This window comes from Solanum lycopersicum, chromosome 9 (genome assembly GCF_036512215.1).
Source record: "Solanum lycopersicum chromosome 9, SLM_r2.1".
Lineage (NCBI taxonomy): Eukaryota > Viridiplantae > Streptophyta > Magnoliopsida > Solanales > Solanaceae > Solanum > Solanum lycopersicum.
In genome coordinates, this window is record NC_090808.1 from 64,594,910 (window position 1) to 64,609,922 (window position 15,013).

Sequence of the window (15,013 nt, forward strand, 5' to 3'; positions counted from 1 at the left end):
TCCCCTACCCAAAACTAAAGAATCGCGAGACTTTTTAGCACAAATCTAAATTTAATCAAATTAAAATGAAAATACGAAATACCAAATGATCGGAAAAAAACAATATATCCTTAACACCCTTGAGTCTTTGACATTTCAAAAAAGAAAACAAGACGAAATCATCATATAAAGCATAAATCACCAGTTTTCACCACGAAGCTTTCTAAGAATCCTACCTTGAGGTGAATCTGGATCACCTCTCATAGCATTCATTTTCCATATCTCCATAGCTCTCAAAAGAGCTTCTTCAGCCGTATCCAATTGTTCCGGCCTCCACACCATCATCCCGCCCCAAGGGGCGGGATACAGAGGAATGCCATCATCCGGAGGCGCATCAGTCGCTTTCGTGATTGGCTTTCTCGTATCAGCCATCTCCATTTCCGCTAATGGAGATGGCTTATGATGACTAAAATACTCTCTGTCATCTTCAAATTGATCTCCCCTGCTTTTCGATTCGTCAGGCCACGGGGAACCATCCAATCCAGCACAGCTAGCATTTTCTAATGAAGTTTTTTCGGTAGCATTACTAGATATCTGGCGTTTTTGTTGAGTTAAAGGGTCTATAGGTTGATTCACGCCTGTGCTTTCGATCTTTTGAGATGACCCGATTGGAGATTTGGGTGGCACAAATGCATCCTTGGCTTTACCAGACTTAATATTGGGTTGTTTCTTTTCATTTTCTGAAAATTTAACGGATTCCTCCAAGTCATCTCCCTGTAAATACAATATGGTAACTCCATTATTCACACACGCGACATTGTAAAATATAATCCGCGACATTGTAAAATATAATCTGAATCTAACTCTCGCATATACTTCAAATTTATTGTTTATTTAAATAATCGTTTTCTTATATGCCATAACTGCTTGAATAAATTCAAAAGATATTCAGATTTTAAAATTTGAATTGTGGCAGGCCGAGAAATTCGGAACGGACAATTCGGCTGGCGGTTTCAGGTAAACATTACGTTGTTATACGTTTCTTCTTCATTCAGAATTTGAAGTGATAAATTGCTCTTTGGCTGTGAGAGCCATAACTCCATTATTTTTCTGAGTTCATTTCATCTTCTATATGATTGTTGTTTTTACGTGTGTTTAGATGTAGAGAAAAGTGTTTCTGTTTATCTATTTTTTTTTTATCGTTGATTTCTCAATTTTCTTATTGGAGCAGTGAAAATTTCAAGCGAATTGATCACCGGAATCCACCTAGTGAGCATTGCGGAGACTCGGAAGATATGGAGTCATCATCCACGACAACTAAAAAATCATCTTCGTCTGCCAGGAAAAAGACGTCTGCGTCGAAGGTTCTGTTGTATTTTAAAAAAAGGTGCGAATGGAAAATGAAGAGTTGCGACTTTTATGAAATGTTGCGACTTTGATGAAAAGTTGTGACTTTTATGAAAAGTTGCAATTTTTATGAAAAGTTGTGACTTTTATGGAAAGTTGTGACTTTTATGAAAGGTGACGACCATTCTGAAAGATTGTGACTTTTCCAAAGGTTTGTGACCTTTCCGGTAAGGCACAATAAGAACCTTTTCTTACCACCCTTTGTCTTCTATAAATTGAGAAATTTCCTCGCATTTTAATATAGAATTCATTGACTTCTTCTTCAACTACTAAATCTAGTATTCTAAGTGTACTTTACTGCCGTTGTGTGGTTCGCTGACACCGGAGTTTTTGGTATCTATACTCTGGTGATTGAGATCATTTTACCCTGGGAGGTCATATTCCAAATCAAACCTCGGATACTAGAGGGGAATAATTTCCTTAAGGGGACACTGTGAATTCAGTGGACTTGATCTTTTTCCTATTAAATTTTTTTCAGATTCTGGTACGTGTTTTACAAAATTTAGATTTGTAAATTAATTTCAGTTCTTCTATTCTTTTGTTCTTCACTGGTTCATTAAACTTGATAACTTCGTGTTTCTGCAAAGTTTGTTGGAATCAGTAAGATTCTTTAGACACATATTAAACAACAATTCTTCTTTAAGAAAAATATTTCGTATATTTTTTTTAAAAAAATATGTTTCTGATTCTAGTTTCGCTACTAGTTTTAATTTTCTAGATGTGAAAATGTTCTTAAACTTTGTTTTCTTACAAAGATATTCAAAGTTTTGTTCTAAGTTTGTCTGGAATACAAGATGAACAACAGTCTTAAGGAAATTATTATACTGTTAGTATTTTTTGTATTCTACTGATTCAGAGAATTTGATCATGGAAGTAGAAGATAAATGCATTACTTCTCCATAATTCGTTGCTTTGTTTAGCAAGTCGAAGTGAGAATGTAAACAGAAAATTTTTATTGTATTCTGTTTAAAGATTACCAGGTAACCTTCTTATTAAATTATCAAAGGAGGAAATAGTTTCTAAGAGTTATCATCTTCGTTTTTTTTATTATGTGTATCTTTGGAAAAAGATCTGCAAACCATATGTTGTGGAATGAATTTTACTTCGCAAATATTGTTGCTTTTAAAATTCTTTAGTTTGCAAAAATGCGAGATGCATATTTTTGTTTGATAAAATAGTATGTCAAAAAGTTATAGTTGGAAGACTATTTGATAAGAAAAACATTTCTATGTGATAAAGAATATGTGTTATTCTGTTTGGAGGAGAAAAAAAAACTTTTGTAGTTTTGTACTCCGTAAGAAATGTTAGTGTGTGATTTTTGTAGACTAATAACTTTTGTGGTTTTATACTCTGGATAAATTGGACTATGCAAGTGGTTTGAAGAATATGAAAACTTCACATAATAAGTCAATGTTGTACTTTTGAGTTTCTATAAACTTCAATGTATTATAGAAATAAATTGTATAATTTTTTTCCTTATTGTTAGTATTTAAAATACTAAGTGGTATGTCTATTTATGATAGAGGAAAAATACCAGTGAATTAGAATTTGTGATTTTATATTTCTATGGAATGAACTTTGACATTGTGTAAACATTGTCAAAAAGAATTGCAGCACTATAATTCTTTCGTAGAATAATGTTTCCAACATTAAAATATGTGGAAAAATTATTTTCAAATACTTGAAAAATATTTTGGAGATCACATTTGAAACGTGGGGGTTATTTGATTATGATTAGACTTGGTGTCTAATTTAACTTTGGAGCAAAATATATGAAATTTAATGATACTTTTGTATTATGTTATACCCACAAAATTCTTGGAGTATATTTGGTATTGTGGTTGTTGAGTTTCTCTATTACTAGTATATAGTGTGACTAGTATGAAACATCCAAATTATATATATACTTGTTCAAAATAATTGTGTTCTTTTATGAGAAAAAAAAAACTTAAAATATTGTGATTTTTCATGAAAAGATATGTCTATTATAATAAAAATATTTGCATAGACATGAATATTGGTGAATAGTCATTTGTTATGTTTTTGTAAATAACATTTGGACTATATTGTCTTTATTGAACCCGATGAAACTTTGTTCATGGATAGTTCTATAACAATCATATTGAAAGTTATGGAAATTTCCTTCTAAAAAGGACATTTGACAATCTAAACAATATTTGTATCACACAAAATTGTAAGAAATATGAACAAAATATTAGTGAGGAAAAAGCTACCTCGCGAAGAGATTTTCAAACTCAATATTTTTATTTGTTCTTACTTGCTTGAGTCAATGTTTGTGACATGAATACTTGGGTCATGTCAATTACAAAATCTTGTAACGAAAACTGATCAACTTAGAAGTTTTGCCTAACTTTTAGTGCAATAAATAAAAATGTCAGGGTTTTGTGAAATCTAAGTATGTTGAGCATTCTTATAAATCCATTGAAAGGAATTCTAATCTCTTAGAATTGATTTACACTGACATTTATGATATGAAGTTAACACCATCTCATGGTGGGAAAAAGTATTTGTTACTTTTATTGAGAATTGCATTAGAAATGACTATGTCTATTTGCTAAATGGTAAGGATGAAGCAATAGAAATGTCTAGATAATATAATATCGAAGTTGAAAATCAGTGTGAAAAAATATATAAGAAGTGATTAGAATAGAGAGTATAAATATCATTGTGCAGAAATATGTTTGTAAAATGAAAAAATCAAACGTTGAAAGAAATGATGGATGCATTATTTATAAGTTTGGGTTTACACAAAACTTGTGTGGAGGAACTATCCTTACTGCAAAAGGGATCAACAAAAAGTTTTGTCCTTTTAGAAAGAAAGCGATTTTGTTTGATCAGAATACAATCTTTTCCATATGAAAAATGGAAAGAAAGGAAATCCAACTTGAAATATTTCAAAGTGTGGAGATATCTAGTCAAAGTCCAAGATCCTATTCCTAAAAGAATTAAAATAGGACCTATGACTGTGAACTGTAAAATTAGACTTGAGTAGTCTAGAGAAGGGTCTAAAAGGTCTAGGAAATGAAAAGGATAATTTACTTAATAAAGTGATTCAGAGGCTTAGTAAAATGTTAAAGGACGTTTACTTTCTTCGAATATGATTTTGTAATATTTTATGTGTCTTCTGTAGACTCATCCTTTGGAAAGATGGTGTCAATAAACAATATTGAAAGTTAATTGATCTTCTTCAAGAAAATAAATCTTTGGGTTCAAAATGAATCTTTAGAAGGAAAAATAACAGTTGATGGAACTGTTGAAAAATATAAAGCAAGATTTTGTGTCAAAGGCTTTAGAAGAAAAAAAATAAGATTTTGATCTTATCGATATATATATACTCGTTAGTAATCAGAATTACATCCATTCGGATGCAAAAATTATTACTGTGGTATATGACCTCCAAATTCATCAAATGAATGTTAAAAGAACTTTCTTAAATGTAGAATTGGAGGAAGAAATTTACATGAAACAACCCAAGAATTTTGTGGTACCTTGTAAATAAAAGAAAGTATGTGAACTTGTTAAGTCACATTATGGAAGCACCAAAACAATGACATAATTCAATCAAACCATGTTGGCAAATGGATTGAAGTATGATGGAAGTGATAAATGTGTTCACATTAAAATCATAAGGTCACTGTTTGTTTGTATATTGGTGATATGTTGATCATCAATAGAGACACCAATGACATAAATACTACTAAACGTATGCTACTTAACTAGTTCAAATATTTGAATATCAATATTGTCAAGTGTCCAATAAATGTGAACTTTGCATTTCAAAAGAGTGAAAACAAAAGTGACTCACAATTGGATTGTACAAGATTTTTGGGAAGCATGATGTATATCATATAGTGTGTGCGACCAGATATAGCATTTGCTATTTTAAACTGAGTCCATTCAGAAGTGATCTCAAATAAATTTATAAGATGACAATAAATAGAGTTTTGGAGTATTTAAAATAATACTTAAAACTATGTCTTGCATTTTAACAATATCCAACAATATTGAAAGATATAGTGATGCAAATTGTATCATCGAAAGAATGAAGTAAAATTCACGAGTGGATATGTATTTACTATTGTTAGAGGAGCAGTCTCTTAAAAATATTTTAAAAGAGACATGTATCGCTAGCTCTACACTGATCTTTGAGCTAGGTGCTCTAAATAAGGCCGGTGAATAAGTTAAAGGACTCCGGAATTTCTTGATAGATATTCTATTTTGGCCCAAATCATTGGCATTAGTATGCATACACTTTCACAGTCAAGATGCAATAGGTAGGGCATGGAGCATGACGTATAACAGAAAGTCTCGTCATATACGACATAGACATGATACTGTTAGAAAACTACTCTCTAGTGGAATTATCAGAATTGACTATGTAAAGTCAAAGGATAATGTGTCGGATCCACTTACAAAAAGGCCTAACTAGAGAGAAAGTTAAAAGATCATCTAAGGGAATGAATTTACGACTTAGGACAAGTCATCATGGCGGTAACTCTATCTAGCAGACTGGAGATCCCAAGAGCTAGATTCAAGGAGAAAAACAAAGTTGTGAATGACGATTCGGCATTGTCAATAAACTCAATTCATTCTCATGATGAAGACAATGCTCAGGGACAAGGATACAACATTAAGGCTTGTTAATGAGTTAATAAAGCTTAATGGTTTTTAATGATTTTCTAAGTTTGGCAGAGTTGACCAAATAGTGTATCTACGCGATAACACGATTAGAAATCACCTATTTGAGTGTGAAATGTAAGCCGCTTCAAAGAAGATGATTGTCAAAAGCCCATCTCTCTATACACTCATGAAACCAGGAGGTCCATGGCTAAAACGAACACAACCGTAAGAACCATAAATGGTAAAGGATTAATTGTGTGACATATGGTTGTCTAGGTATACACCAAAGTTCGACGGTTCAAAGATATCGCATCTACCAATTGACCGAGTATATCCGACATATGTTCACTACGAAAAGTCCAAGGGAAAACCTACTTATCCAGATGCAATTAATTCTTGCTTGTAAAGTACACATACTTGTCCGTTTCTTTGTCTTCAAGTCATTCCCCATTCATGCGGGGGATTGTTGTATTTTAAAAAAAGGTGTGAATGGAAAATGAAGAGTTGCGACTTTTATGAAGAGTTGCGACTTTTATGAAGAGTTGCGACTTTTATGAAATGTTGCGACTTTGATGAAAAGTTGTCTTTTATGAAAAGTTGCAATTTTTATGAAAAGTTATGACTTTTATGGAAAGTTGTGACTTTTATGAAAGGTGACGACCATTCTGAAAGATTGTGACTTTTCCAAAGGTTTGTGACCTTTTCGGTAAGGCACAATAAGAACCTTTTCGTACCACCCTTTGTCTTCTATAAATTGAGGGATTTCCTCTCATTTTAATATAGAATTCATTGACTTCTTCTTCAACTACTAAATCTAGTATTCTAAGTGTACTTTACTGCCATTGTGTTGTGTAGTTTGCTGACACCGGAGTTTTTGATATCTATACTCTGGTGATTGAGATCATTTTACCTTGGGAGCTCATATTCCAAATCAAACCTCGGATACTAGAGGGGAATAATTTCCTTAAGGGGACACTGTGAATTCAGTGGACTTGATCTTTTTCCTATTAAATTTTTTTCAGATTCTGGTACATGTTTTACAAAATTTAGATTTGTAAATTAATTTCAGTTCTTCTATTCTTTTGTTCTTCACTGATTCATTAAACTTGGTAACTTCGTGTTTCTGCAAAGTTTGTTAGAATCAGTAAGATTCTTTAGACACATATTAAACAACAATTCTTTTTTAAGAAAAATATTTCGTATATTTTTTTTAAAAAAATATGTTTCTGATTCTAGTTTCGCTACTAGTTTTAATTTTCTAGATATGAAAATGTTCTTAAACTTTGTTTTGATATTCAAAGTTTGTCTGGAATACAAGATGAACAACAGGTTCCACCAGAAGCGGAGATGGAAGAATTCTTTTCAGCAGCGGAAAAGCGCGAACAAAAAAGATTCGCAGAAAAGCAAGTGCTAAAATCTTGCCTGCGCAGGATAAGTAAACATACACTGCACAGGCTCATTTTAGTGTGACCCAAAAAAAGGAAATATGCTAGTAATGATTTCCTTGTAATGGTGGTTGCAGGTACAATTACGATATCGTGAAGGACGCCCCGTTTGAAGAATAAATGAATGAAGAAAAATAGAGATTTGCTGAAGGGGCGGACTCTGATCCTCTTAAATTCTTTCCATTTCTAGTTAAAAATAGTGCCAATGATCATTTTAAGTGGATTGATTTATGCCTTAGGCAAACTGAATCGTAATTATTTAATAACTTTAACCTATATTAATTGCCAGATTCAACAAATATATTAGATAGACCAAAAAAAAATTACTTACTTCAAGAGGTCCAGAATGGATGGCAGGATCAGCTGTTCGACCTCCAGTAGAAGAGGAAAATGATTTGTATTTTTGAGATTGTGCCAATAACAGTCGATGAAGTTTTGTAGATGAAGAAATTGCCAATCTTGTTTGCATTTTTGAGCTTTCTTTTTATAATATACTTACGCAAACGTTACAAATTTGGTTAATAATTGCATTACAAATTTGGTGAGGTTATTATATAAAAGCAACACTAGAAGAACTTGTCACTTGTGGGCATTTAGATAACGTGTCAATTTATGTATACGTGGCTAGAGTTTTCTAGTGACTCCTCCACCCTTCTCTTTCGTGTCAAATTCTACACTTTTTCTCATCCAGAATTGCCTAGAAACGATTTTTATTTTTTATTTTTGGGTCAAATAGTTGTAGTTACAATATTATGATTTTACTACTTTTATTAATTAAGGATTTGTCAAGGTACTCCCTTCGATAAAATTTAATAGTATCAATGTTTAATCGTAAATTTTTAAATATTTTTTGTAATTACAAGTTGTGTTTGGCAAAAATATAGTATTTGGAAAAAGAATAAGATTTATGTCCGTAGATTTTAAATTTTTTTATAAAGCTAATTAAATTTATATTACAAGTCAATTGGATTTTCGTTACAACAAATAACTAGTAATGTTTATAACGTTGGAGTAATGTGGTAGTTTAGAATGAGTGCAACAAACATTATTTTATGATTTTATTATCATGAGCCGATTGTTCATCGTTTTCATCAACAATCATATTATCACTTTCATATTCATTAAATATTTCATTACTATTTTGGTGTTCACGTAAAAATTATGTAATACAACGCAAACAACTATTATATGGAATGTTTTTACAAAAGACAAAAGTATGATATAAAATTACAATTTTTGAAAGATCCCAAATAATGAAATTTAGTTCAATATCTAAAAAAACTAGTACTTAAAAATTTAAAATATTTATCAAATAACAAATTATATAGAAGAACACTATTTATAAAAAAGAAATTCAAATATTATTTAAAGAATCATGACCAAACGGCTCTTAATAGTAATATTTTCGACTCTTTATCATTAAACTTTTTTATTTCATTCGAGTTAAATTATAACAGATTATTATTATTATTATATTGCTACATTATTAAGCTTCTCAACACAATTTCAATGACCATAAGCTATAGACGATCATAATCACCAATTACTATCGATCATTAGTTTAAGATTCTCTATAAATTATCATCTTTGAACTTTTTAAGTGCAATTCATAAAAAACTAGTTAAACAATCAATCCCAATATTAGAAAGGAGTAAAAGTAAAATTCTTCACACTTTTCCACCATCCAAAAAGCCATGCAACTTTTTTTCTTCATTATTTCTTCATCTCTTCTCTTAATTTATTAATTATTAATTATTATATTTATCCCTTTAGTTTTGCCTATACCCCCAAACAAAATATGCTGACAATGACAATAAATGTGATGATAGTAACGAAAATTAATGTTTCTTGGCACCCTCTTACGGCTGCCAACTCACAATTGACACCGACCAAAAATTATATGCTCCATATATTTTTTTTTAAAAATAAATTAATTTAATTTAAAATGAATTTTTCCCTCGAGTCGAGAAATTAATGGAGTCTGCATAGATCCTCCTCAAAATTCAAAACATTACTACATTAGCAATTACAACTCAAATTGAAAAAAGAAAAAACTCTTGGATCAAAATGGGTCAATTAATTAGTAAAAAAGTTACAATGAGTTTCTGCAGCAATTAGAAATCAAAGGGTTAACATAGTAATTTTCCAACAGATCCACAAGAAAGAGCCATCAATAATATCGCCGCTTGTTCTTCTTCTCTTAATTTTCCTCCAAATCCCATCAATTTACCAATTTCTATACTCTTTTTCTCTATTCTCCTCTTCTTCTCAACACCCAAAATCTGTCTCCTCTTCTTATTATACTTTATCCCACATGCGTTACACAATGACTAAAACACAATAAATAAAAATAAATTAAATTTATGTCCCCCGTTCATCGAAATAATAATCGATTGATCTAAGTTTATTTTTTACCTTGGGACCTGATGGACCACTTCTCCAAAGAGGCGTTGTTGTGGTATGACAATAACTACATGATTTCATTGCTTCTGCTTCTTTTGATCTCTATATATCAAAAAAAAAAAAAAGATTGAGATCAGTGTAAATTAGAAAGTAGAAATAAATAAAAGTAAGGCTTTCATTAGCGATTCACCTTTACTTCCTTCAGATCCATCACTATAAATGTTAATTAAAATCACAGAGTTTGTTTGGTAGTAACTTTTAAACGTGCTAAATTGCAAGGCGGGAGAAAGAGTTTTAGTGTTGATGTGGCTAAAAGAGATGCACAATTTGAACTAGGAATAATAATAGGGTGAAATGAATAGAGAAAATAAGGGGATAGGGAAGCTAAAACGGCGATATAGAGTGTGTTTGATAAGATGGAAAGTATTTTTTACATTAACTCATTGTTTTAATTTTTTTTTTTCAAAAATTAAGAAAAATATTTTTTAAAACTCTCCTCTAATTTTAAATTAAATTTTTCTTAGAAAAATAATATTTTTTTTAAAAAAAAATTTAACTTTAATTTTTTTTTTTACCTGATCCCTTACCTCCACCCATCCATCACTGGCCAGCCCCCCACTCCACCTCAACCCCCCCTTCTCAAAAAATAATTTTATTTTATAAAATACTATAAAATTCAAATTTTTATTTTTTCACTCCTACCCCTTTCCTCCTGCCCCACCACACCAACCTTAATAAAAATTGGTTTTAAAAAATATTTTCTATTTCATAAATTATTTTCTATTCTAGTAAAAATAAAAGACCTCTCTCAAAAACATTTTTCATCAACCAAACATGAGAAGATAAGTGTAAATCTACTTCTTTTTTCAGAAAAAACATTTTTCATGGAAAAATATTTTCTTCGTACCAAACACACCCATGAATATTTTGTGGACACGATATCATACTTAAATTTAGATTACTGATTTGTAGAAAATTACATTAATACCCTTGTGATTCAAATAGTTTTCAGATGAGTCAGAATAATCTCCAGCCGTTGATATTCTTATGATATGATTTTTAAGGGTTGTGATGGGATTCCAACAAAAAGCAAAACCATGGGCGTGTATTACTATAAGTTCGAAAGTTTCTGGGTGTCGCTATCGAATGGAAAGTGGCAGGGCTAAAAGTGTAAGATTTTTTTGGGTAAACGACATTTATTGAGTTGAAGTGAATTTTTATTTAGTTTTTAATTTAATTATATTTGTTTTTGTTAAAGCCCGATCTGATCTCATTAACTTTTAGGATTTGCATGTAGCTTTTCTTTAAATTGAGAGAAAATTCAATGACGCCCATTGTTTTAAATAAAGAACAGTGAAAAATGCATTTTTGAGCTTTGAATTTTCATATTAGAGTCTTATGTTCGGAATCTCTTGATAATATAAGTAAGAGATTTGTCTTTTGGGTCGAGCTTGTCGCATCGAATTTGCCTAATGTTGGTTACCTCTATTCTATGTGAATTGTAATTTATTGCATAGGAACTAAGGTTTTACCTTGTGCGCAATCAAGAAATAGCGACTACAAGTTTCCCTTGTCATTAAAAAAAAAAAAGCACCAACTAATTAGCGCGAGTTGAATCGTTCTCTTATATAGATTGGAGAAGCCAAAAAAAAAATCAAATTTGTAGGAGTAATTTAATTAACACCGAAATTTGTAAAAAAAAGATTAAAGGGAAAACGGATAAATTTGATGTGAATACTTAATTGGGATGTTCATTTTTATAAAGAGGAAGAAAAGAAATTCAATTAATAAGCTCAAAAGTCGAAAGTTTCAAAATAATTATCTCAATTAATGTATAATTGATCTTAGATTTCGATATTTTTAATTCTAAATTCTTAAATAAGAAAATCAATCTGAATTGTCGAAATATCCGCCCCTAATAACAACAATAGACAATATTATCAAAGCAAACTTATTACATACCCTTGCTCATAACTAAACAGATACAATCAAACCATGCATAGCTATTGAAAACATATATAGTTATTAGGACATGATAATTAAGAGAAAATGCAAATATTTGGCTTATTCTTCACCATTTTAAGTTGCCTTTATGTTTTTGGGCCAAAACATTGAAAATATGGGCCAGAAAGGCAAAAACAGTGGCTATAAAGCACATAAGACATGACAATGCAAATAATGCCCAATCCTTGAATGTTTTCTTGACAAGTTGGGCTCTGTCTGAGCTAAGTAATGATCTGTAAACAGCTTCAGTAACAGAATATGCTGAGATTGGATCATATTCATCTGCTAATAATCCATATTCTGTTACACAAACTATATCATATATTCCATTAGTCTCTGAGGCACCAAGATGTTTGCATATTTTCAATCGACAATCGATTCGATCCTCAGTTGATAACTTGTCTCCATGAGTTGAAATCAATATGGGGTTCCCATCTGCAATACGAATAACAAAATGAATATCTGAGTTTTAACTTCTATATACTGATGCTTTATTTTAAAAAATACTTTTGTTTTATTACTATAACAAGTGTTAATAGAGATCTAAGAATTCAAGAGCATAACAAGTTATTTTTATCTGACATTTAGGGTCATTTGGTTAGGAATAAGTTATTTCAGGATTAATTATCCCACCATGTATATGAGATCACTTATCACATCACTACGATATAAATGGACTATAACTCACCCCTTTCATTCCATTAAAAAAAATTATTTATTGAGGATTGAGCAATATTAAAATGACTACTTATTTAATGTCAAGAGCATAGTTGAAATCAAATACTAGTTCTAAACTTTGATCTTAAATTTATGGGGACGTGACATCTTTTAAGCTGAAGCGACAGTTAAAATAGAACAGATAGGATACCTGACTAAATGAGTGAAGATGTGTAATAGAGTAACGAGAGAAAATTAATAATTAAAACTCACTAGATTTGTTGAGTGAAGATGAGCAATAAAGTTGCTTCAATGCATCCAATGGCTTAAAATCATCAAGTTTGAGAGACTTGTATATTTCATAAGCATTAACCACCACCATAACACAATTGACACTTCTCTTTATGAACATTGAGGAAGAAGCATCCTCCAATTCATTATTTAACATTGGTAAAAGTAGATGATCCTCTTGTCTGGAACACAGCTTCTTATGGTGTACTCCATCAGGAGCCATCCATTCTTTCAATTCTAGAAGAGCTTCATCAACTCTATCATAATCGAAACCCCTCGTATCGTAGATGCAGAATCCACTTCGTGTTGATCTTAGCACATTGTGTTCCTCCATCGTTAATGTCGTGTAACCACAATCATTTCCTATGATTTTTTTTACAAGAATTAAAGTTTTAAAAAGAAAAAATATTGATATGTACAAAATTTGTGGTATTTTATGGCTATAAAAACACGTCCTTGACAGTTAGACAATGCATAAAGTACAAAATATACAACATTAAATAACTTTTAAATAAGAGAAATATGTCGAGTATCGTATACAACGAAACAAATAAAGCAATATAGGATTCTTATAAGCGATTCGAGTTAGTTTTGGACTAACGTTTCTCTTTTATATCATCTCGAATGTTCCTTATAAGTTACTCTCTTCGTTCTCTTTTACCTGTTCAGTATATTAGAAATAAAATTTTTAATTTAGTCGTATACTTTAGCAAATTTAGAGAGAATTGACAAAAGGGAGTTGTTCAGAAGATAAGCACCCTCACTTTCAAATTTAAGCCTCAAAATTCGAGTTATCAAAAGAGTAAAGCGTAAACAAGAAACGTACATAAGTGACGTGAAAATAAACATTTGATAATCACTGGACAAGTAAAAAAAATAAAGGAGAAGTAACCTGAGGAAGTTTGAGCAAAAGGGATGAGACCAGATTGACCAAGAACACTATACATAAGGTTGACAAGTGAACTTTTGCCAGCATTATGAAAACCAACCAACAATATAGTATTCACAGGTGGAATATCCAAATCCTCTTTGTTAATTCCACCAATTGGCACCCAAAAATCACCTACTTTATAAGACATTAGCTTTTGTCTAAGCTCATCAAAACTCTCAATTGACATCAAATATAGCCTCTCCATTTCTCTAAGCACTTTTAGTATTGGTGTCAATTTTGATAAATTTTGTATTTTTTCAAAGTTGAATTTTATACACTCATCAAATTTTGATGCTAATCTCCACCAATAATTCATTGCTCTACTTTCTTCATCTTGTTTGTTAAGATCAAAACTTTCATCCCTCATTGTATAGCACTAGTTTTTTTCTCGTGTGAGGCTACAGGAGCTAATTTGCATTGCTATTTAAAGTAGGTCTTGTCACTACTGGCTTGGTACAACTTACAAGCATGGCTGAGCCAGAAATTACGTATCTTTTCCGATCATAACTTGATATTTTTATCAAGAAATTCTAAATATTAAATTCAGAATTTAGTTATTAGTACTTAGCTTGCATTTGAACAGGCGATGTATAATCATGATTTCAAATATCGAATTCTCTAAAAAAAACATGAATTGGTATTTCAAAATTTTAACATATAAAGCTTGATTCATAAGTTTGTATTTTATAATTTTTAGAAAGATAGTATCTTTTACAAAAGAGATTATTCTCATACCATGTGAAAAGATTATACTAAATAATAATTTGTTAGTAGTAACTATTTTTTAAGAGGAAGGATGACGCTTTAGGATATTTAGATATCTTGCTTATGAACTATGATTTGATCATTTAGTGAGATTGTATAAAAATTCAGTAAGTATTGATAGTTTTACGACCTATAGGGTTTTTATGTTTATTACGAAATTTAAATTTCTTGTTCAAAAATAATTTTAACTTTAAATTAATCTAATTTCAAATCATGATTTTATATCGCATGTTCAAACATGTCTTGATGTCACTATCCTAAATTTTAATCGATAGAGTTCAAATTTTGATTCTCTCTCTGGATATAGGAGCCTATTTCCTCTATCTCAATTTATGTGACATCATTTGACTGACATAATTTAAGGAAAAAAAAGACATTTAAAATTCATGATCAAAATTTTTTTAGACATTTATTTAACTATAAATTATTTTAGTAAGAGTAAAATAGAACTTAGATTCAATCTATCTTTGTGATCATAAAAAGGTGATAT

At 30.7% G+C, this 15,013-nt stretch overlaps 2 protein-coding genes and 1 long non-coding RNA gene across 3 annotated transcripts; all 3 read right to left on the reverse strand.

Annotated features, from left to right (window-relative positions):
* Positions 1-86: 86 nt before the first annotated feature.
* LOC101261956 (uncharacterized) lies at positions 87-8,052 on the reverse strand. The gene is made up of 2 exons (XM_004247336.5): positions 7,804-8,052; positions 87-753 (listed from the first exon to the last, which is right to left on the reverse strand). The coding sequence occupies exons 1-2, from the start codon at positions 7,939-7,941 to the stop codon at positions 178-180; spliced, it is 714 nt and encodes a 237-aa protein (XP_004247384.2). The 5' UTR covers positions 7,942-8,052; the 3' UTR covers positions 87-177.
* Positions 8,053-9,435: 1,383 nt separating this feature from the next.
* On the reverse strand, positions 9,436-10,312 carry LOC101261657 (uncharacterized). Its single transcript, XR_011211725.1, has 3 exons — positions 10,066-10,312; positions 9,888-9,977; positions 9,436-9,802 (listed from the first exon to the last, which is right to left on the reverse strand). It is a non-coding gene; the product is annotated as an uncharacterized lncRNA (long non-coding RNA).
* A 1,479-nt stretch (positions 10,313-11,791) lies between these two features.
* Positions 11,792-14,226, reverse strand: LOC101256518 (uncharacterized). Its single transcript, XM_004247483.4, has 3 exons — positions 13,720-14,226; positions 12,810-13,190; positions 11,792-12,314 (listed from the first exon to the last, which is right to left on the reverse strand). Exons 1-3 carry the CDS (start codon positions 14,123-14,125, stop codon positions 11,947-11,949), a joined length of 1,155 nt encoding a protein of 384 aa, XP_004247531.2. The 5' UTR covers positions 14,126-14,226; the 3' UTR covers positions 11,792-11,946.
* Positions 14,227-15,013: the final 787 nt, after the last annotated feature.